At 42.5% G+C, this 24,560-nt stretch overlaps 2 protein-coding genes across 2 annotated transcripts in view; both read right to left on the reverse strand.

The window, feature by feature from the left end:
• Window positions 1-9,675, reverse strand: part of LOC311243956 (matrix metalloproteinase-19-like) — a gene marked incomplete at both ends in the record, with an annotated part of 32,564 nt that extends 22,889 nt beyond the window's left edge. Inside the window, 5 exons of the mRNA XM_084333363.1 lie at window positions 3,992-4,237; window positions 6,965-7,177; window positions 7,754-7,884; window positions 8,247-8,335; window positions 9,583-9,675. Of these exons, the coding sequence (XP_084189489.1) occupies window positions 3,992-4,237; window positions 6,965-7,177; window positions 7,754-7,884; window positions 8,247-8,335; window positions 9,583-9,675 (772 nt within the window). The remainder of the gene's footprint in view (window positions 1-3,991; window positions 4,238-6,964; window positions 7,178-7,753; window positions 7,885-8,246; window positions 8,336-9,582) is intronic.
• Window positions 9,676-10,254: 579 nt separating this feature from the next.
• pym1 (PYM homolog 1, exon junction complex associated factor) lies at window positions 10,255-23,196 on the reverse strand. The gene is made up of 3 exons (XM_084334040.1): window positions 23,091-23,196; window positions 18,798-18,891; window positions 10,255-13,452 (listed from the first exon to the last, which is right to left on the reverse strand). Exons 1-3 carry the CDS (start codon window positions 23,119-23,121, stop codon window positions 12,969-12,971), a joined length of 609 nt encoding a protein of 202 aa, XP_084190166.1. The 5' UTR covers window positions 23,122-23,196; the 3' UTR covers window positions 10,255-12,968.
• Window positions 23,197-24,560: the final 1,364 nt, after the last annotated feature.

The raw sequence follows: 24,560 nt of genomic DNA on the forward strand, positions 1-24,560 counted from the left end.
CCCATAATGCCCTGAGTGGGACGGTAGTTTGTTTACCAGTGTTGTGGCTGTTTGTGAATTAAGTGTTTAAGTGATTGGCTACATCCAGCTTGTCTGTGATGAGCGTGTTGTCCGTCTTTATGTTTATGTTTGAGAATCTGGTTTTAAGTTTTTTACTGCAGCCTAGTTGATTATTGAGTCATTTCCAAAGTTCACATGGTTTGTTTTTGTTTTCCTCAGTTTAGTCATTGATGACATTTCTTTTAGGGACTAAACACGTTTCGCAATTATGCCACATCAATGTGGAACGCCCTACCCAAAGCTGTAAAAGAATGTGAATCCCTACCCACATTCAAAACCGCTCTAAAAGAGCACCTACGGGAGGCTGCAATTCGAAACTGGCCACCGTAAATGTCCAAACCCCCCCACCCCCTCATAATAGACAGTCTCCTCCCAACCGTATGTATATATTCTCTCCCCACCGTATGTATATTTCTCTCCCACCCACCCACCCACCCTCTCCTAATGTACAGTCTCCTCCCCACGTATGTATATATTCTCTCCCCACCGTATGTATATTTCTCTCCCACCCACCCACCCCCTCCTAATGTACAGTCTGTAACCCCCGGTTACAGTGGGTGACAATATTATCACAAGGAAAGATGAAATTACCTACCTGGGTTCCATCCTAGAGGCTAATCTTTCCTGTGACAAAATGGCATCCAATGTAATAAAAAAAAGTCAACCAACGAACGCGATTCTTGTACCGGATCTCCTCTCTGGTAAACAAGAATACCCTGAAGACTCTAGCAGGAGCACTCATTCAAGGGTACTATGACTATGCTTGCACCTCATGGTACCAAAGCACCTCAAAGGCACTAAAAAACAAATTACAAACATCTCAAAACAAGTTAGTCAGACTACTACTTGACCTGACTCCTAGAACCCACCTCACCCCTGCCCACTTTGACAACCTAGGATGGCTTAGAGTAGACGACAGAGTACAGCAACTTGCAATGGGCCTGGTCTACAAGATACACTACGCGACCAAGGTACCCATGTACATGTCAAAATACTTCCCAAAGGTCAGTGAATACCACGATCACAACACCAGAGGGAGCTCCACAAATCATGTAAAACCCAGATTCGGCTCAAACAAGGGACTAAACACGTTTCGCAATTATGCCACATCAATGTGGAACGCCCTGCCTAAAGCTGTAAAGGAATGTGAATCACTACCCACTTTCAAAAACAGACTGCAATTCGAAACTGGCCCCTACAAATGTCCTAACCTAGTTGTACAGTAAATGACCAAGTAAGGCTTTGTCAATATTCCAATGTACAGTGTAAAATGTGTGTGTGTCCCCTACCCATTCCCACCCCCCCCCCCCCCCCCCACCTCCAATGTACAGCCCTCACCCAACCCACCCAACCCCACCCCACCCAACCAACCTCCTCCAATGTACAGTTTCTACGCCAAATGTATATACACTCCTTTTCTGGACACTTTTGTATCACAAACAGTACTGTATTTGCAAATCTGATATGTCATAAATGTATAGATGTAGCAGTACTGTCTATCTGTATGTCATGTATGTCATATATGTTATGATGAATTGAAAATGGGGGACCCTGATGTAAACAAGACGAAAGTCTTTCTCTGGTCTGCATCCCCTTAACAATTGTATGTATTGAGCTGTACTGTACTGTACCCATTCTGCAATCTGTTAATAAACTTTTCAATCAATCAATCAATCAATCATATGTATATACTCTCTGTCAGGATCTATGGGTAACAGTACTGTATATTTGCATATCATATATGTCACAAATGTAACAGTACTATATACCTGTATGTCATGTATGTCCCTATGCCATAAATGTCATGATGTCATGTATGTTGTGTATGTCATATTATAAATGTCACTATATGAATTGAAAATGGGGGACCCTGATGTAAACAAGACAAACGTCTTTCTCTGGGCCCTATTCCCCGTACCTGGTTCAACTAAATCGATCAAGAGTCCCATTATCCAGATTCAATTAACCCGATGTTTGAAGCCGGGATTTTCCTGTTCCTCGAAGGTGGATTCAGTCTCGTTAACTCGAACCAGACTTGAGACCCAGGATAATTGCGCGCGCCCGCCTCAGCTGAAAAGCCAGCAAGTATCGATAGCAGAAATCCTGATTTTCTAACGGCATTGATTGATTAATTGATTTAAAACTTTATTAACAGATTGCAGTACGGCTCAATAGCCTCGCCGACAAGTTAAATGCATAATCTATAGGCAAATTTTAAGTCCCTCATTACCCCAATCAATCAGATTATATTTCTTTAAACTTGCCTGCTGGCAGTAGGTTTATGGAATGGATAATCAAATGAGATCTTGCTAGCGAAAATAATTAGTTCAACTGTTTCAGAATAAGGATACGGCTCTCTTACCCATTGATTGATGTATGGTGGATGTTTTACTTATCTGCACTGTGGTGTGACGGTTGGTCGTTTTGACTTTCACGCAGACGACCCGCGTTCGAATCCCACTTCTTCTAGTCTTTTTCTTCTTTTTGCAATGTAGGAATAATTCAATTTGGTGCATGTTGAGAGCTATATAAAGAATGACATCCTCAATGCATGTAGATTTATAATATTTTAACTTAAAACTAGGCTACTTTTGCGTATAATCATTAATATTATATTCCAAAAAAATTATATTGGAAACGCGGGGTGTCGAACTCGGGTCGCCCGCTTGCCAGGAGCGAACACTGGCCGTTGCACCACTGTGCCAGACGGGATATATCCATTGTGTATCCATCAATGGACAAGAGACCCGTGTTTCGAATATTTTTCTTTTGAATGAAGTTTTATCTCTTTATTCTCAAATGCATTAATGTGACATCAACGGCTCATTCAATTTCTCATATCCGTCAAACAGCGCATCTCATCAGACATTTTAATCCCAGTTACAATATCACAATAACGTGTGAGTGATGATACAATTCAACAATCCTCAGAGTCCTCGTAATTCATAATCCACAAAAACCACAATCCACGCATAGACACTTCAATTTTATGCTTGAATGAAAGACAATCCGGGCGCTCCGTTAAGCAAATCTACAGCGGAGAATATATGAAACTAATCAGAGCCAAACGGCCGATAGGTTTCATTCATTAAAAATATCCCAGCGGGATTCACATTTGCAATGCGCCGTTATTAAAATAACCACATGCAGCGTGTATCGCACTCCGAGCGCCGTATATGACGTGCATTATTTTATTTAGGACAAAGTAAATCTATAGGCTGAATATGATTTATTATCAGCATTTAGTTCTATTATTATACATTTCAAAAGCCCCCTCTAGGAAAACGAAGCACAGAAACATAATTTAGAATGGTATAATGCAGATCTAGACTGTGAGAATCATTTCAGGAAGCGAGCTGGCATTTCTTTGCGGGGGCGTGGCCATGGTTCATCCAGCTAACTGAACTTAACCCTGCTCTCGACCAGGCTCAAACTTTTTGATCTGTTGTCATGATGATTTAGACAATCGAGCGTCGGGGAACAGAAAGGTCCGGCTTAAGTCAGGCTATGCTGGAAATTATCCGGCTAACTCAGTTAGCCAGGTACGGGGAACGGGGCCCAGGTCTGCATCCCCTTAACAATTGTATGTATTGAGCCGTACTGTATTGTACCCATTCTGCAATCTGTTAAATAAAGTTTTCATTCATTCATTCATTCATTCATTCATTCATCCATGATAAAAACTAAAGTACAACCTAAGTACAATCTATGAAGTAAAAATTCAGACAATGAGGTACAAAAACGTTTTAAGGCAAGGCGCAAAAGCAAAGGAGGTATGAATGTAGTGCAAAATCTCTTTAATAAATAGAGAAATATAATGTTGTGTTAAAGTGTCTAAAGTGAGTGTTAGGGTGAGTGTTTGCAGTGAGAAGATTAAGAAAACGTATGGTGAGAAGTGTTGCGGTGGTCTGATACATACACGGTATCATACCGTATAAAGCCTGGATGCCCTGTATGTCATCTGGATGTAGCTTGAAGTGGGCGCGGTATCCGTTGTACACGGGTCCCATCAGGGCGCCGCGGTGCTGCGAGTGTCCGAGGCCGAGCGCGTGGCCGATCTCGTGGGCCGCTACGATCCGCAGGTTGGAACCGTGGTCCTTCCCCTCCGTCCACAGCTCGTCTCCGTCGAAGTGCACGATGCCCGACTCGGGGGACTCTGCGTGGGCGAGCACGCGCCCTGGTCATAAAGCAATAATAATCAATATTGACGGACGAAAAACAATCAATTTCACCCCAGGCTGTTTTAACTGTATAAAACATGTAAAAATGTCAAAGATTTTACACATATTTGTTTCGATTGTTTAGGATGATATTGGGGTGACTATTACATACACATTTATGATCTTAATAAAAAAAAACTCCCTCTGCTTTAGGGCCCTAATCTAACATACCATGTGAGAATCAGGGAACATATCTATGTTCCCCGGGTTCTATGTTCCCCACTTTTTTAGATTTTTTTTCGAAAAAGGGTTCTATGTTCCCCCATCCGCAAAAGGGTTCTATGTTCCCCGGGTCCTATGTTCCCCCTATGTTTCCCATGTTCCCCGGTAGCTGCAAAAGGGTTCTATGTTCCCCGGGTCCTATGTTCCCCCTATGTTTCCCCGGTAGCGATAAAGGCTCGCCCCAGCAGTGGATTTCAAAGATAGCCACTTTTATAGATAATTCATTTGTATCGCAACGGAGTCACGGATCTAGTCGGGCCACGTAGCATTATGTCGAGAAAAATCTAATACAATAAACAAGTGTAAAATAAAGAATTTAAAACGAAGTTTAGTCTATTAAATCATTTTATAAGCGTTAGTTCTTATTTGCGGTCTGTGTGAGAAGCATCCATCTGCAGAACGTCAGCCCAACACTCTCTGTCCCCACGCTGTCAGGCCGTCACAGGCCCGCTCAGCAGTGCCACCCACCCAATGGCTGAATTGCCAATGGCTGAATTGGAGTATTGCACTGTGCGGGATTGATTGATTGATTGATTGAAAACTTTATTAACAGATTGCAGAATGGGTACAGTACAGTACAGCTCAATACATACAATTGTTAAGGGGATGCAGACCAGAGAAAGACTTCCGTCTTGTTTACATCAGGGTCCCCCATTTTCAATTCATCATAAATGTACAGTTCCCTCCCCCTTGTATATATTTACTGTATGTCACAAATGTAACAGTACTGCATTGAGTATGTCATAAATGTCATTATGAATTGGTGACGAATGACCTTCTAATGACCGCTGACGAAGGATCACCATCACTCCTCATCCTCCTCGATCTGACAGCGGCGTTTGACACTGTGGACCACACCATCCTCCTGGAGCGTCTCCACAACACTGTTGGACTGTCGGACCATGCACTACAGTGGTTCCAGTCCTACCTCTTAGGCAGGACTGAATATGTCTCACTGGGAGGACAGAAGTCCAGGCTGCTCGATGTCACCTGTGGGGTCGGTTCTTGGTCCCATCCTATTCATCACCTACATACTCCCCCTCGGTCGTGTCATCGGCAGACATGGAATGTCCTTCCACTGTTATGCCAATGACACACAACTCTACATAAAAACGGCCCCAAACCCCTCTGCAGCTCTGTCATGCCTCACCACCTGTCTTGGGGAGATAAAGGCATGGATGAACAGCAACTTCCTCCAACTAAACAGCAAGAAAACCGAGGCACTTCTAATTGGCACCCCTCACCAGCTTCAGTCTTCATCCATATCACATCTCACCTTTGACGGCCAGGTAATCCCCCTCTCCCCCTCAGTCACAAATCTGGGGGTTCGATTTGACCCCCACCTGACCTTCAACATCCACATAAAACACCTCTGCAAGACCTCATTCTATCACCTAAAAAATATATCAAAACTCCGTCCCACTCTAACCCTGTCAGATGCAGAGAAGCTTGTCCATGCCTTTATCTCCTCAAGATTGGACTACTGTAACGGACTCTTCATTGGGATTCCTGGCAAGAGCATCCAAAAGCTGCAATACATCCAGAACAGCGCTGCCAGGATCCTGATGAGAGTCCGTAAACACGATCACATAACCCCCATCCTCCACTCACTACACTGGCTCCCCGTCTCAATTACAAAATCCTGATGCTCACCCATAACTGCATAAACGGACACGCACCCCTCTACCTTCAGGAACTCATCACTCCACAATCCTCCACCCGCACCCTCAGATCCGCAGGTAGCCTGCTCCTTCAGGTCCCCAATACCCGGCTCTGCACCATGGGTGACCGAACCTTCTGCACGGCTGCACCACGCCTGTGGAACAGCCTCCCCATCCAGCTGAGGGCACCACAGAGCCTGGACTCTTTTTAAAGCAGGCCTGAAAACCTACCTGTTCAAAAAGCCCTTTGACTGTTAGCTTTTTATTTTTTATTTTCTTGTGCTGTTGTTTTTTAATTTTCTGTTTATACTATGTTTTTAATTAACTATGTTCTATTTTTATCTTATTTTTATTCTGTATTTTATTTTATTTGTTTTACTAATAACTATTTTTTTTGAACTATGTTTTAACCCTGCAGTGTAGCACTTTGGGATCCCAGCGAACAAAAAGTGCATTACAAATTCAATCTATTATTATTATTATTATTATTATTATTATTATTATTATTATTATTATTATTATTATTATTATTATTATTATTATTATTATTATTATTATTATTATTATGTTCTCTTGCATAGCAGCCTTCTAAACCATTTCTCTTGGTGCTCTGTGTGGTTTCTCTTCGTGTTCTCTCTCAATTGAAAATTACCTTGAAGAAAAGGTTTTCTGCCAGTGACGTTTTGTCACAGCTCTTTGACGGTGAAAGTGACAAGTCAGGAGGCAAGACGGACATTTCCCAAAAAAGTTATTTCCCATTTCACAGTCGCACAGCTTGCTATAAAAAGACATTGCTCTCACCTCGTCCGTCAAAGGGCACAGGACACGTTTTATCTTTTCTGTGAAAAGAGATTCTGATGTCTGCTTTTCCCCCGAACACCTCCTGGAACCTCAGGGGCGACACGTCACTCCAGTGCCTGAAGGCGGCCTGGACGGACGAGCGGGTCGCCGCCCGGCCCAAGTCAGGGGTGTAGTTGTAGATGCGATAGGTCAGCGTCTTCTTACGCCAGTGGCCTATTAGAACGGTGCATTAGTTGTTGTGTAAAATTCCTAGGGCTGACCCCGATTAGTCGAATAGTCGAGTAATCGATCGAAAGGAGCCGTAGTCGACTGCCAACCTCTTAGTCGAATGCAAAAAAAATATATATATATACAGTATACTTTTTTTTTTATCATTCTTTCCAAAAGCAAAGAGGCCTAGAAGCGTGGCAAACTCTAATGGCGTGCATACCAGAGAGGCTAACTGCCTAAGAAACGGGCACAGAGGCACTGAAAGAAGATTTCACCCATCTAATGAACACACTAGACAAATATCAAGATGTATCCATCAATGGACCAATTGCATGCTTTCGCAGAGGACAAGAAGCCTTCAGTCGACTCCTTCAGACATTAAGCACCCCCCACAGCCCAAATGGAATGATAAAAAATATATATATTTTAATATATACCGGTAGTCGACTATCGGCACATTTTGGCCAATCAAAGTCAGCCCTAAAAATTCCATTAAGATGCTTTTTGTGTACAGTAAAACCCTAAACACACCGCATTGACATTCAAAGCCTGATTTGAAATAGGAAAACATTCACCCACCCATTGCATGATATCTGAGGGACTTGGTGTTAAAGGAGTCCTCTATACCACAACGAGGTTTGTTCATCATTGCCAGCGTGGCTTTGTTTAGCTTCCCAGATATGGGAATGCCAGTTGCCTTCTGAAAGATCCTGAGATTCAGAGATGTTACAAAGGGTTAGTGACATGTGAGTGGTTCATACATTAACATATTTATACTCTCAGTCATGGATGATTTTTCCCTTGTGAACGATCAAATGTGAGGTGTCCCTTCTTCAGTTACTAATCAAGTCATACACAAATTCTTTGGTATGAAATTGGTCTTTTTGTGCTCGATCGTGGCGTGACAGACAAACTGAATGGATAAGAACCACTGATCGATATGAATATAAGTTGACGCACATGCACTGAGCAGGGAGTATGGATGCTGTCAATGCAAGACAGAACAGAGAGACATGCACAAGGTAACCTTTACAGAAGAAGCAGAAATTGTGGAAAATGTAATTACGGTCACCTTAAGGCTTCTATTATTTCATCAGTGGAATAATGTTGGTCCTTAGTGTCCAGTCGAATGTGCAGGTAACCATAGTTCCGTAAATATGCCTAAGAGATTTTTAAAGGTTCGTTTTAAAAGGCAGATTTGAGACATTTGCATTGATCACGGTGACCCCGGTTTTCATATCAATATAAAACATTTTTGTGTTTATTTATTTATAAATTGACAGCAGCTTCCTGTTAGCTTTGCTACTTAGTTCCATAACTAATGAATAGCATGTGAAAGGATGAGAACTTTAGGAGAATTCTACTATGTTTTAACTGTTTAGTTTCTCGTTGACTTTCACTAGTATTGCTAACAAATGCTATCAGGAAGCTATATTGACATGTCTCAAATTTAGATTCCCATATCATCATGTCATCCAGAGGTTTTATTGATCAATAGGATATGCTTCTACAAATACTTCTACAAATACCGATAACACGTTTTGACAAAAGTTTAAATAATAGCTCTACATTCTGACAGCCATCACTGATAGTGTTTGTAACATGGGTCTCTCAGTCCCTCCGCTTCACAGTAAACAGAGAATACATTTGATGGCCTTCCGACTTTATCCAATTAGGAGAGAGAACTCAAATCAAAATCAAATCAAATCAAATTTGAATTTGATTTGATTAGGAGAGTGAACTCCACACAAAACTGGCCCGTAAATGTCTGAACCCCCCTCCCACCCCCTCCTAATGTACAGTTCCCTCCCCCTCATGTATATATTTACTGTTAGGATCTGTTTAACAGTACTGTATATTTGCATATCTTGTATGTCACAAATGTAACAGTACTGTATATCTGTATGTCATAAATGTCATGATTAGTTTAGATTAGATTTTTATATCTGTATATCTATGTTGTGTATGTCATAAATGTCATTATGAATTGAAAATGGGGGATCCTGATGTAAACAAGACGAAAGTCTTTCTCTGGTCTGCATCCCCTTAACAATTGTGTGTATTGAGCCATACTGTACCCATTCTGCAATCTGTTAATTAAAGTTTTCAATCAATCAATCAATCACACTGCAAAAATGGTTGACAAAAATAAGAAATAAAATATGAGCAAATAATGAGCTTGAAACAAATAAAATAATCTGCCAGTGCAGTAAGCAAATGTGTCTTGGCAATGTCTAGGGTTCTCTCTCCTGATTGAATAAAGTGGGAACGGGATACCAGAAAAATTTATTTTGTGTTTACTGCAGAGCAGAGGGAGGTTTTAGTGATCAATATAGGATACGCTTCTACAAATACTGAACAAGACAAGTTTTTGACAAAAGTGGAATCTCAGCTAAGTCTTTTCTTACCATGGCTTCTGTGAATTCCTTCCTTCTCAAAGCGATGGATGGTGCCGTCGTCAGCAAGACGAGAAAAACAATGAACTCCATTCGGTCTTCCATACTTCTTCCGACCTATATAGGAACACCTTTCGGCCTTCATCCAACACAATGGTAAATGACGCAGCTTCAATAGGTAGAATGAATTCTAAACTGATCACTGTTGAAGACATCTAGATGTAGGCGTGATGTCGCTCTGTCTGTATATGCTCCGTCCCCTGAACTAGTGTTGAGCTTTTATAGCACAGAGTGAGGCCTGAATCAAACCCACACAATAAACCGTTACAGGGATTGTGATGTGTGGGGGTTACCAAAAGCATTAAGTCTCTCAGACATCACGCCCAGTCAAAACGATCCATTCCATCGCAACTATTTTGTCTCGGGGTGTAATGAGTAGTTTGTAAAAACTCTTCCCGATGTCAGAGGTGGTGAATGGGAATCACAAGTGTCCCATGTTTAGAATGACAGGTGGTCTGTATGCCCACTGTTTCACAGCAGATTCTAAATAAAATCAAAAAAAGATTATATTGTTTACACCGTTTATTTCTTCATATTTTTATTCAGATAAAATCGTATTGCCTATATTTATGTCTTTCTACCATTACCCCGCCTATACCTGTACCTCCCCTCCCCCATGCTGCTATGACGCCCAAACTTCCCCAAGGGGATCAACAAAGGAATATCGTATCTTAAATTAACGGAACCAGTCATATGAAAGGGAAGCTCCGTCTCTTGACACGTCACTGTGCTGAACATGTGTCCCTCAATATTGTTCTTAGTTATGTGCACCTTCTTTGATGCAGAGTGTTATCGCATGCTTGTAAATTAAATCCATGTCTCCTGGGAACTTAATATGTCCGTTAAATTCCGGTCATAGGCTAGACTCATTGAGAGAACCAAGGTGACGGCGGTTCCAAACATACTGTTGATGTTGCTCACAGAAGATGTTTACACCCATGAAAATGTTTCGGTATGAATGCGGTATATTACTTAAAGGGGCAGTTCACTCAAAATAATAATAAAATATATATATATATATTTATTATATATATTCTCCCTTACCCGGAGTGCTATCAATCCCTCCAGATAGTTTCAATGTGATTTGCTTAAGTGTTGGAGATATCTGCCTGCCGTCATTTCAATACAATGGAAGTTGGAACGGAATGCCACTTGGTTGTTGGCACTCCAAATGGCAAAAACAACATTAAAAAAAAACGAAAGCAAGATAATCCAGACCTCGTTGTGAGCAGGTTCATGTAGGAACTATCCTCTACCAAAGTACACACTTGTTCAGTATTATGGGGGGTGCAGTTCGGTCGAAAATAGTTCCTACCTTACGCACAACAAGGTCTGTGGTTTATCTCGAGTAACCAAGTCGTGATTTCTGGAAAGAAATTTTGATTTCTTTCGGTGCTTTGAGAGAACGCCATTCAGCTCCATGGAGTGACGACAACATCTCCAGAACCAGGCGAATCACACGACACTATCTGGAGGGAAACCAGGCGAATCACACGACACTATCTGGAGGGAAACCAGGCGAATCACACGACACTATCTGGAGGGAAACCAGGCGAATCACAGACACTATCTGGAGGGAAACCAGGCGAATCACCGACACTATCTGGAGGGAAACCAGGCGAATCACCGACACTATCTGGAGGGAAATCAGGCGAATCACACAACACTATCTGGAGGGAAACCAGGCGAATCACCGACACTATCTGGAGGGAAACCAGGTGAATCACACCGACACTATCTGGAGGGAAACCAGGTGAATCACACAACACTATCTGGAGGGAAACCAGGCGAATCACCGACACTATCTGGAGGGAAACCAGGTGAATCACACGACACTATCTGGAGGGAAACCAGGCGAATCACCGACACTATCTGGAGGGAAACCAGGTGAATGACACGACACTATCTGGAGGGATAGATAGCACTCCGGGTAAGGGTTAGGGTTAGAACCAGGTGAATCACTGACACTACCTGGAGGGATAGATAGCACAACGGGTAAGGGGCGAAATGTGTATTTCTTTAAATTTTGGGTGAAATGCCCCTTTAATTGTAAGTACATTTGAAGTATTCTATGAACAAACAACTAACCACACGTCCTCCCCGGGACAACAGATAATTACAATGTTCATAATCTAAGATTACAATCATGTATAAATAACAGTGCTGCATTGTCTCCGACATGAGGGAGGACGCCCCTCTCGGCCCTGTCACAACATATTGCAGTAGATTATACCACAGAGACACGGGGAGGCAGAAAACAACAATTAGCTTCAGCACAGAGGCTCAAAACAACCTTAGGCCAAAGAACCCGAGTCGGTCTGGAAAAAGAAAACTAGAGAAGTCGAAAATATTTTCTTATGCATCATATTTGTTACAGTTCTCAGTTTACTGTGGCATTTCCACCAGCAGAGGGCGCCATCGCTCTAAACTACCCACAGAAGAACTGTGTCCCTTCTTGGGGCTAAAGCAGAGGACACAGTCTTTTATCTGGTAAACGTAAGACATTGTTGTAAAACGAGAAGTTTTTTTTGATTATTCAAAGTATATAACACTGGTTTATAAAACATCACATGATCCTCAGTAAAAGTGGGACTCTAACGTTCAAGGCTCTTGCATAATGATCCCACTGGAACTACAGTTTGTTGCAATCTGACTGTATATCATGATGCTAACCACGGTTACTTATTATATAGCTAATAAATACATAATCATACTGAAAGGTGTACCTGATAATACCAACACTGTTCTGTGGCATGTTTAATTCATGGGGGGGTGGTTACTAAGAAAACGTCTCTCAACAACATGATGGTGATTTCAAAGAAACCATCGAGTTACATCGTTCAACAAACTACTATTATAAAATAAAACGGGAGGGTAGGGGGGGTGATTTCAGCTCATTCTTATGGTTAAGAATACCGGTATCTGAAATCCCTAAAGGACAAAGAAAAATGCCCAATGTTCTTTTTTTTACCCAACAATGAATGACTTTCCAGAAGTCCTGACAAGAACACAAACATCTGGGTTCATGTCTTTCAGGACTTTCACACATATTTACAGTTTTGTCAGTTCTGGAAATGTTATGGTGGCGGCAGCTAACGCACACAGAACCAGCCCACCTCTACTGAAAAGAAGCACTGTGGTCATGACGTTCGCTACCAGAACCAGAGTTTGTGTTCAAAACACCGACCGGGCAGACCCGTGTCCAGGGGAGGCGAGGTCGTCTGAGCTGTAGAAGAAGTCTCTTGTCTTTTCCAATGATTTTCAACAAAGTCTGTCCCGACCGATCTGCGGTCCCTTCTCTCTCTCCGCGGGCGAGTTTTTGTCCAGAGTTTTGTATCTCAAGACCCGTCCCGCTCGAGCTGCTGCAACTCCTCCCGCAGGGCCTGGGCCCGGGCCAGCTTTTCCAACTGGTCCTTGGTCGGCTCCTTGATTTCCCCCGAGTCCATCTTCTGCTGCAGGTCGTCCACCTGCCGCAGCTTCTTCTTCAGGTTCTTGATCTTCTTGGACCGCTCCGCTGAGGGGTCGTCGGGGGCCGGGACGTTCTGCGGGGGAGGGGGGGCGGCGGTGTCGCCCTCCGAGATGGCAGCGTTCTCCACGGCGTCCCTCAGCGACTCCACGTCCGCATCCTCCTCCCCCCCCTCCTCCTCCTCCTGGCCCTGCTGAGTCTGCTTCCTCTTCTCCTTGCGCTTCATGCTCCGCTTCGCCGCCTTGGAGAGACCGGCCGCCTCGCACTGCTGCTTGGACTGCGGCGCGGCGTCCGCGCTCATGCCGGGCGGCAGGTCGGGCTTGCTCTTGAAGAACTTCACGTACTTGTTCTCATAGCTGGGATGGAAGAAGAGAGGTGTGGTCAGGGTATCCGCAGGTTTCAACAAGTTAGATTTAAGACTTTGCAAGACCTTTTTAATAACACTTAGAGCTACATTTAATACCAATTTCACAACCATACTATACTGTCATGGTAGGGCTGAGAGGTTTAGTGAATATGAAGTATACTGTCATGGTAGGACTGAGGTCTACTTCATATTCACTAGACCTCTCAGTCCTACCATGACCACATACTTTCATATTCAGTAGACCTCTCAGTCCTACCATGACAGCAGGGAACAAAATAAGTACCCGCCAACCGCCAATGGCAGGCAGATTTAAGGTTTGGCGAGTAACAATGAGAGGTCTGCCCGCCACCTGGCGTGTAAGAAAATAGTTCATATCGATACTCTTATTTTGAAAATCCTGTGACGGTCTCATTTCCGCCCCAAGCGCAGCTCCAGTCATAATATCTATGGCTCCGGCAGCTAACAACGTTCGGTTCATATCGATACTCTTATTTTGAAAAACCCTGTGGCAACTCGACGAGTCATATCCGCCCAGTCCGTGCTAATGTCTGTGTGGCGCAGGGCGGTCAAGCAGAGGAGCAGGGCTACACAGCAGTGCGCCTATTTTGCTATCCGAAATAAGTCTGTGGTGTTTTTTTTTCCTCACAACGGGTCAAATGCATCTCGTCGCCATTCCTTTATGCCCACATGGCCCGAAATTAACGTTACGTTAGCGTAAGCTAACAAGCTAATCCTGATCAGCGGCAGAGCCATAGAGAACAGCAGACAGTGTGGACTAGGGATGTGCATCTCCATCACGAGGCCGATGCGATGCGCATCTCGATACGGTGCCAACGATACGATACATTAACGATACATTTGAAGCACCGGGCGATGCAATGCGATACGATTCACCCCCTGTTGAGATACGATACGATTCGATACGATTTGATTCAACATAATGCGATTCGGGGCGATACGATGCGATTCAACACGATGCAAAATAATGATACAATTTTATGGTATGACAGAGGATTTGGTTGTATTCCTTATATGCAGCTTATATTATTATTAAAAATAAAATAATCTACTGTAAGACAATTTATATAAAAACTCTTGGGTGCCTAAGAAGACTTTTGCATAAACTGTCTTTTCTATCCACTTTAGCTAAAAACACACACACAATGTACTACTGTGAGACAATAATAATCATACACAAAGGGATAATGGCTTATAGCAGACTTAAATGATTTTATAATATTTCAGATAATGAAATTAAATGTTTATCATCAACTATCCAATTAGTATTTATATTGTAACGTTTGGCCACGTTAAATCATTGAACAGAGAGAGCGAGAGAGAGAGAGAGAGAGAGAGAGAGAGAGAGAGAGAGAGAGAGAGAGAGAGAGCCCGTCTGAGTCGCGTAGTTGATGATGTCACACACTAGGCTAGGATCGGATGTCAACAGAACACACACAGAGCCAGCCTGGATAGCCTGCTTCATGAAGCGATATAAAGAAACCAATAGCCAATAAATGTGAAGTTATCTTTGAACCTGTTGTCAAGCGTCTTCAATATACCCCCCCCCCCCTCCTCACTAATGGAACTGGTGTTGCGTTAGTTAGTTAGTTAGACACTGTAGTTTAGTTTAGCGTTAGCTGAACGGCTAACTGGCGTTAGCCAGAGGAAGCCCAATTCTATTCATGTCCTCGACTTCCACTGTTTGTTGTTGTTAACTGTGACGCGGCTCTCGCCTTCTGTATTAGTAGTATAGTATCAGCTGTGTGCAGTCACAGTGCACTGCTGACAGAAGTGGATGAGAGGAAATTATATTAATGCATCGGTTTTGACCGACGCAAAGACGCTACAACAAGATGCATCGCGAGTTCAACCTGAGTTCTAGCCGGTGCGCACGTATTCCACCGGTGCACGCGCATCGTGAACGTGTATGCCGGCGCACCGATGCAAATCGATGAATCGTCACATCACTAGTGTGGACTGGGGAAAGGGAAATGGGGGGGCACTCTCCCTTTCTCTGTGTCTGTGAGACGAGAGACGATGAAGTCACTAGTCAGGATCAGTGTTGGGCAAGTTACTTTAAAAAAGTAACTAGTTACAGTTACTAGTTACTTCTTCCAAAAAGTAACTAAATTACTTACTCAGTTACAAATTATAAAAGTAACTAGTTACTTCAGAAAGTAACTATTGCGTTACTTTCAAGATTTTTTTTTACATAAAAAACATACACAAATCTAAACTATTTTAATGTTGCTGTGGGACAAAGTGAGACTAGCCTCCAATCAAATGCCATGTGTAGGCTATGTAGATATTATAATTACTATGTTTATATAGTGGATCATACAAATACAAACAGAATAGATGTTTTGGAACTTTTGATATGTATTGCCCCTCAACAGGCCACAACTGGGCAACATTAAATTATGCTTGTTAAGCACTATACCAAAAATAAATGACAAATATATACTGATTGATTGAACATTTTAATTAACAGATTTCAGAATGGGTACAATACAGTACGGCTCAATACACACAATTGTTAAGGGGATGCAGACCAGAGAAAGAGTTTCGTCTTGTTTACATCAGGGTCCCCCATTTTCAATTCATGACATTTAAGACGAAAGTCTTTCTCTGGTCTGCATCCCCTTAACAATTGTATGTATTGAGCTGTACTGTACTGTACCCATTCTGCAATCTGTTAATAAACTTTTCAATCAATCAATCAATGACACACAACATACAGATATAAGAATCTAATCGAATCATCTAAACTAATCTAATCATTACATTTAAGACATGCATGACATACAGAGATATATATATCTCTGAGCAGCTGAAGCCTGTGCTATTAAACCAGGAAGTGCAGCACTGTTGATAAGGCTGTCAGCACTGCAGTAGAGCCACTCAGTGCCCTGCGCTGCAAAGAGTGAACACTGAACACAAAACGCTCATGGACCCGCGGTCTCATGTTGACATTGTGTTGTTCGTTGGATTCGTTTTTGAGCTCAAAACGTACACTACACGGACCGCGGTCTCATGCTGACTGATCAGTGATCGCTTGTCTTGTCGCGCTGTGTGTCAGACTCTGGATGCTTTAGACACCCGCCCACCTCCACCTCTGATTGGCTTACCATGACATTGTATTCAACCTCAGCCAATCGTCAGCATGTATGCTTGGCTCGCGCACTGTCCACTAAACAAGGAAGAACATATTATTGCCTCTCGGCGCAGAGATATGTCTGATGAAAGAAACAGGTTCATTCATAGTAACGCGCCGCATTTTTTTGTAGTAACGGTAACGACGTTATTAAGATTGGAAGAGTAATCCGTTAGATTACTCGTTACTGAAAAAACGAACGCCGTTAGTAACGAAGTTACTTATAGTGCCGTTATTCCCATCACTGGTCAGGATTCAGGACAGGAGTATATTATAGTAAACTGAGGATTACCGAGGATGGACAGATAATGTTGATATTCAAATATAAAAAAGTTTCGAGAGGAGTGGAAGTTTGAAGACAGACTAGACTACAATATGATGCGGGGGTGGTGAGTTGAAACAGTGTGTGTGTGTGTCCCGACCCCACTTCTATGTTTCAATTATTTGCATTTAAAACTATTAATGCTGACTCATTCCTTCAGTCCACTCAAAATTATGCTAATATTCCTTATGTTGTTTATGATATTAATTGAAAATAGCATATATGAGAGTATTATATAGTAATAATAACACATGGCGATATACTAAAAAGCTATTTATAATTCTTGGCTGGTAAAAAATCTGCCTGGCTGGTAAGTCAAAAAGCTAATTTTGTTCCCTGCATGACAGTATACCTTCATATTCACTAGACCTCTTTTTGGTTTTGTTATAGCAGCTGGCAGTATTATACTGTAGGTCTAAGACAGGCATTCTCAAAGTCGGGACTCCAGATACGGACCGAACCACAACACGGTGCACGTGTGCGTGCGGTAGTTTGTCCACCAAAAAAGCGCCAAAAGATAGAAAAGAAACTAGCAGAGCCAGAACTGTTCAACTCCCCTGGAGCCACAGCCACCTTTTTTTGGTACATTCGCATTCAAACCAGCTGCAGCCTGAGAACTGGAGTGTGAGGGGCTGTAACACTAAAGATGTTGTCAATCTTGTTGTCAATGACAAAGAATTGCTGCAAAATAAACATACATTTGTTGTTTAAATAATAATAATAAAAAATCTGTCTTAACCCTTTATCTGCCGGAGCTTATTCTCATCCTTGTAGCCTCTCTGCCAGCACTGTAAGTCTATGGAGATGTTCACCTTCTTTGCAGGGCTATAACTTTTTAAATTGTATTGCTAAATTGACATTACTATGGCCCATTCAACATCAATTATCTATTGTTCAGGATGTAGGAACGTTTTACTTTTTCATTCACACATTCATACAAAAATACTGTCTAGAGTATAAATATGTTTTTATCGTTTTCTGCTGTATTTCATAGAACGTGAGTTATAGCCATTTATGCATATATTAGATCATCAAATGCAGTTTGATAGCGATTGACTCCAGATAAAAAATTTCAATTGTACAAGGTCCTAAACGTCATGACTCATCATCTGCTGGTGACCGGAGGGGGGGGGGGGGGGGGGGGGGGGGGTCGTTTATAATGCAATGACCGACGTTAAATGATTCATGTGGTATGGGTGATATATAGATCAGAGCAGTTTGTATGGTTAATAATAATCAAAAACGCTGAAACTCACCCCAGTCTCCTCTTACCGTTAGGTGATGAGCGTGGAGCAAAAAGATCGCTATTATGGGATGTTGATCTATGCGATCCAATACTATATACGTCCAAATAATGTTGTTTGTCGAGTTATGGCAACGGATCGATGTCCAGTGTGTCAAGATGGAGTCCCGCGAGTGATAGCGAGTGGCCGGACGGAATAACCGGCGTCACAATTATCAACATCCGGTTGCAACTCGCCGATCGGCCACCAGGTGGCGGTATTGAAGCGTTGGAGAGTTGAGCGGAGATCTACAGCACCCGTCAAGGATCCGTGGGTGAAATATGAATACCATGACAGAAATAATTTGAAATATTGATCTCAAAGACGCTGTAAAACGTCATTGGCAAATTACGCATGGCGAGGAATGACGTCTTAACACGTCATCGGCGGAGAAAGGGTAATAATAATAAAAAATCTGTCTTAATACTAATAAAAATATCGATAATTATCTATATCGAACGATATGATAAATGTTATTGTGATAAAAATTTTAGCCATATGGCCCAGCCCTACGCACACGTCCCGACAGCATCACCTTTTATCATTAACAGAAAAAGGGTCCATCGTCTACTTACACAGGGACCTCTTCCTGGGGGGTATATCCGTCTCTGACCCGCCTCGTCTTCCTCCAGGTCCCGTCAGCTCGCTGTGTGGACGCGATGTATTTCCCTGCCGATAACAAACAAAAACATGTGAGCAAAAACCTGTAAAGGGCCGATATACCACCCCCCAAAAAAGATTTAATAAAATAAAACATATTTCCCCCCTTACCTATCTAGTATCTACATTTAGTAATTAATTTAGCTGACTTTTTTTTTTTTTAAACTTTGACCAGTCAGCTGGTTCTTTTAGCGTTTATCGTTTTTTTTTTCTTCTGGTCAAGCATGACCGACAGAAACAGGTTGAATGGGGGTATAGATCGGGGGAAAGACACTGAGAAAATACGGCTAGTCCGGGAGTCGAACTCGCTACCCCAGATCCGTGACGCGCACGGTTGTCCCCGACGCCGAAATAGCGTTCGAGGTACGCGGTGAGCTACTGGAGCTCCCCTAGCTGACTCTTTTAATAGTAATAATATATATATATATATTTTTTTTTTAGAGGTATGTTTTTAGTCGATGGCAGAAAATTGGCCAGGTTTCAGCTGTCCTGACTGTGGTGGGAAGTAGAGAATAGCCTGCTTCTCTTTGATGACCCCCCAGGAGCTCGGATAGGAGTGCGTCTGAGGCGGCCAGAAGACGCAGAGCGTAGAGTCTGAATTACCAGGAGTAATATCTATCCTTCCAGATCATTCCGTTGTGAAAAATAAAACAGAATGGAGGGTTCCGTCTCTCATTTCTAGCTTTAGGAGAGAGTGGTGGCTTGTTTACAAATGCTGACTGAAATGTCCCAGGGGCACAGGAAGCACTCTAAGCAGAAGAGGGAAGAAAGGAGGGTGGTGACCTTTTTTGTACCCCCAGCTTCAAGTACCTGGGGGTCCACATCTCAGAGGATCTGACATGGACAACACACATACTCAGTCGTAAAAAAGGCGAAGCAGCGCCTCTACCACCTGAGACAGTTAAGGAAGTTCAGAGTATCTGGGAATATACTCCAGTCCTTCTACTCCGGAGCTGTAGAGAGCATCTTGACTGGAAACATCACTGCCTGGTATGGAAACAGCACGGCACAGGACAAGAAGGCCCTACAGAGAGTGGTATGCTCAGCCGAGCGTACCACGGGTATTGCACTACCACCCCTGCAGGTCCTATATAACAAGAGGTGCAAATCCAGAGCCTGCAGAATAATGAAAGAGTCAAGACCCTCACCACCCCAACAACAGCCTGTTCAAGCTGCTGCGGTCAGGCAAACGCCTGCGAACACCAGCGACAGAGAGACTTCGGCTCAGCTTCTTCCCCCAGGCCATCAGAGCCTTGAACACTGAACTCTCCACACACAAGCACACATGAGCACACACAACACACACACTCACACACTAGCAGCCACTTTAACATGAGCACACACACACACTCATGCTGTACATGCTCAGTCGCTCACACTTATGGTCACTTTACAAAAGGAAAGGTCACTTTAAGAATAGTATAGTATAACTTGAGAGATTGTATAATATAGCATTGTATAGCAGTGTACATAAAGACCCAGTGCCTCATCCGTAGCTAACAGTGTATTGCACTACCACAGGACCTAGCATGTCCTACCATGCTCTGTAAAAACTTGTGTACATACAATATTACCGATATGCCCTACTTTGATTACTTGTATTATTGCACAATGTCGTTCTATTGGATTCTTATTATTATTGTATTATGCACAATCGCTGCGGGCAAGGGAAGACCCCCCGCATTTCATTGTATACTTGTATGCCGTAACAATTAAAACTCTTGACTTGACCTGATACCCAGGAGGACCACCCTCAAGAGCCAGACCAGAACTCCACCCAGAACCCAACCCCCCATATTTATAATAAAAGATATAGTGCCCTAATTATAAGGATAAGTGCTCAATGAAGGAACCCAATCCCCTTGCCAAACATCTATGCTACTCATAGGGGTAAAATAAAAGGTCATGTGTGTGTGTGGGGGGGGGTTTGTATCCTATTCCCTACCCTTACTCTAAAGTAAGTAGTGTAGTGGTAGGGAATAGGATACGAACCCAGTTTAGGGTAAGGGGTGTAGTGGTAGGGAATAGGATACAAACAAACCCAGTTTAGGGTAAGGGGTGTAGGGTAGGGAATAGGATATGAACCCAGTTTAGGGTAAGGGGTGTGGGTGCAGGAGGAAATGGTTCAAATGAGAGCACCAGGTATTGACAATGCTGATGTTACTAATAATGCCAATTAATTGAATAGGCTGCTATAACCGGGCCAGTTTCTAATTGAATGCTCTGCCCTTGGACCTTAGATCTGTGGTGGTGGTCTCTGTAAAGTGTAAACACTTTTAAAAAGCAGCTAAAGACTGTGCTGTTTAAACAGGCGTTTGGCGAATTATGCTCTGCGTAAATCTTTTATGTCTTTTTTTTTTAATCTGTTTTGGTTTTCCTGATATTTCACGTTTTTAATTATTTTCTCTTACCATGCTGCTATCTTTGCATTTTATTGATGTTTTTACTATGTGAAGCACTTTGTGACCCTGGTCTGTGAAAGGTGCTATAAACTTTACTTACTTACTTACTTGCAGCCTCCCGTAGGTGCTCTTTGAGAGCGGTTTTGAAGGTGGGTAGGGATTCACATTATTTTACGGCTGTGGGTAGGGCGTTCCACATTGTTGTGGCATAATTGCTAAACGTGTTTAGTCCCTTGTTTGAGCCGAATCTGGGTTGAACATGATTTGTGGAACTCCCTCTGGTGTTGTGGTCGTGGAATTCACTGACCTTTGGGAAGTATTTCGACATGTATCTGGTGTAGTGTATCTTGTAGACCAGGCCCATTGCAAGTTGCTGTACTCTGTCGTCTACTCTAAGCCATCCTAGGTAGTCAAAATGGGAGGGGTGAGGTGGGTTTTAGGAGTACGGTCAAGCGGTAGTTTGACCAGTTTGTTTTGTGATGTTTGTAGTCTTATTTTTAGGGGATTTGAAGTGCTTTGGTACCATGAGTGCTCCCGTTAGAGTCTTCAGGGTATTCTTGTTTACCAGAGAGGAGATCCGGTACAAGAATCTTGTTTGTTGGTTGACTTATTTGATTACCTTGGATGCCATTTTGTCACAGGAAAGATTTGCCTCTAGGATGGAAGTTTCCCAGGTATGTAATTTCATCTTTCCTTGTGACAATATTGTCACCCACTGTAACTGAGAAGCCGTCGGTCTTGCCGAGTTTGTTATTTGATCCGAAGAGAATGGACTCTGTTTTACCCAGGTGTAATGATAGTTTGTTATCAGCGAGCCAGGTGCAGATTCTGCCGAGTTCAGAGCTGAGTTTTTTTTTTTTCAACCTGTAACATGTCGCTGTCAGAGACCAGCAGGGTGACAGTTGTACAGTGTTTCCCCCCCCCCCCCCCCCCCCCCCACACAACCTCCTCCAATGTACAGTTTTTACATCAAATGTATATACTCCCTTTTCTGGACTATTTTTGTATCACAAACAGTACTGTATTTGCAAATCTGGTATGTCATAAATGTATAGATGTAGGCAGCAGTACTGTCTATCTGTATGTCATGTATGTCATATATGTCCTGATGAATTGAAAATGGGGGACCCTGATGTAAACAAGACTAAAGTCTTTCTCTGGTCTGCATTCCCTTAACAATTGTGTGTATTGAGCTGTACTGTATTGTACCCATTCTGCAATCTGTTAATAAAGTTTTCAATCAATCAATCAATGACATGTCAAAGGCGTTCCGGTTTTAAAATTTAAAAAAATAAGTAGAAACTAAGTGTTCGATCATGTATTTACCTGACGTTAGGTGCCGTGCAGCGTGTGTATGGGGCCATAATATAAGTTACATTGAATATTAAGAATTCGAATGACCGTTGATTGACAACTTTAGCTAAATGTGGCAGCTATCAAATCTGTGACAGTTAACGTAAACACCAGGCCGTGTCTGGTCCCAAATAAACAACAAGGTTAATAATAACGACAACAAGGTAACGACTGCGACAAGGAGTGTTGTCAAAAGGCCGTACATCCACACACAAAAAAACAAGATCTCAGTAAATCAGCAGCAAACGTTAACGCTGTTAGCTATTCTGGTGGCTAACGTTAACGTTGGTCGGTGCAGCCGTCGACCAGAAGAACGTTAAGTTACTTCGGTAAAACAAAAACAAAAATCTGCTTTTGAAGAAGTGTTGGCGCTAACGTTACATGTTAACGTTTCTTCAAAAGCTGCTTATTTTTTTTAACAACAAAAGGTCCCGACACGTGCATCGGTCTTACCAGAATCATCTTCATTGTAGGGGGTTGCCATTTTGGTTTAACGTGGTGCTCTACTACTACAGCCGCAGCGCGCTGGTCACGTAACTGACGTCGTTAACGTAACGACACTCCACACCGATTTCCCCCCACTCCCCCTTTCCCCTTTCGTTTCCAATAGGGTCCAGCTGCAGCGCCGGATAATCCTCTCACTGGGCAAGCCTGTGGCAGCCACGAACCTGCGCTGTTTTAAGTGAGCGTGTGTTATTGGATTGATTGATTGATTGAACATTTTATTAATGTCCGCCTTGTTTCGAACTGGTTATGCTTAGGCCCTCTTTCGAAGTCGGTTATGCTTAGAGTTTGGAATCAGGGCTGGTGGTCTATCGCCCTGCTCTAAAGATAAACTCTAAGCATAAAATTTTCAATCAATCAATCATTCCAATAACACACGCTCACTTCATTCTTAGATGGCATGCACATCTGAGTACTTCGAGAAACTTCCGTACTTTCCGCCAATCAGCGCGCTCTCTCTGTACACAGGCTTGCCCAGTGAGAGGATTCGCCGGCGCTGCAGCTGGACCCTACTCCCTTTTCGTCGTTAGCTAGCGATAACCCTGGCTTCCTCCGTAAGATATTTCATCGCAATATAACCATAGATATATATATCTATGAATATAACAGTTAACATTACCTATCTACTTTGGGTGATGTATAATATATAGAACGAACGAACGATAGAGACATCAGAAACGGCGTTTGATGTCTAACTCCGATCGTTCACAGGTAAATAAATAAACGGGGTGACCCGGGTAGAAAACAAGCGCGCCACATCGATTCTCTTTTTCCTTTTCTTCGGAAATGACGACGTGGATCATTGGGTTGCCAGGTTATAAAAACTTTTAACCGCTCCGAAAATTATATCTCACAGCAGACATTTTTTACTTGTAATCATAGATAGAATCATGAATTAACTATCTATTCGTTATTATGTATCTATGGCTACACCAATGTTTTACCCATCTATGACAAGTCAAAATGTCGTTTACTTGCATTGCACAAAGCATTTACTTGTTTGATTCTCATTTGCTCAACACCCTGGCCCCATGGCATTGATTGATTGATTGAAAATTGTATTAACAGATTGCAGAATGGGTACAATACAGTACGGCTCAATACACACAATTGTTAAGGGGATGCAGACCAGAGAAAGACTTTCGTCTTGTTTACATCAGGGTCCCCCATTTTCAATTCATCATAACATACATGACATACAGATAGACAGTACTGCTACATCCAGACATTTATGACATACCAGATCTACAAATATACAGTACTGTTTGAGAGTACAACGCCTGTCATATATAGACCCTTTGGAAACGTTGGAAACTCTGATTAATAGACAGAGTTTCTAAAAAGAGAGTAGTATATACATTATGTACATTTGAGAGTATATACATTTGAGGGGGAAGAAACTGTACATTAAGGTTGGGT

This window comes from Notolepis coatsorum (assembly GCF_963971535.1).
Source record: "Notolepis coatsorum genome assembly, chromosome: 17".
In the NCBI taxonomy this organism is placed as follows: Eukaryota; Metazoa; Chordata; class Actinopteri; order Aulopiformes; family Paralepididae; genus Notolepis; species Notolepis coatsorum.

Excerpts from the sequence above, each read along its gene's own strand:
- pym1 (XM_084334040.1), bottom strand. The coding sequence starts at position 23,121 with ATGGCAACCCCCTACAATGAAGATGATTCTG. Across the intron at positions 18,892-23,090 it reads CTACAATGAAGATGATTCTG|GGAAATACATCGCGTCCACA; the intron begins GTAAGACCGATG and ends TGTTATCGGCAG. Across the intron at positions 13,453-18,797 it reads CCCCAGGAAGAGGTCCCTGT|CTATGAGAACAAGTACGTGA; the intron begins GTAAGTAGACGA and ends CTTCCATCCCAG.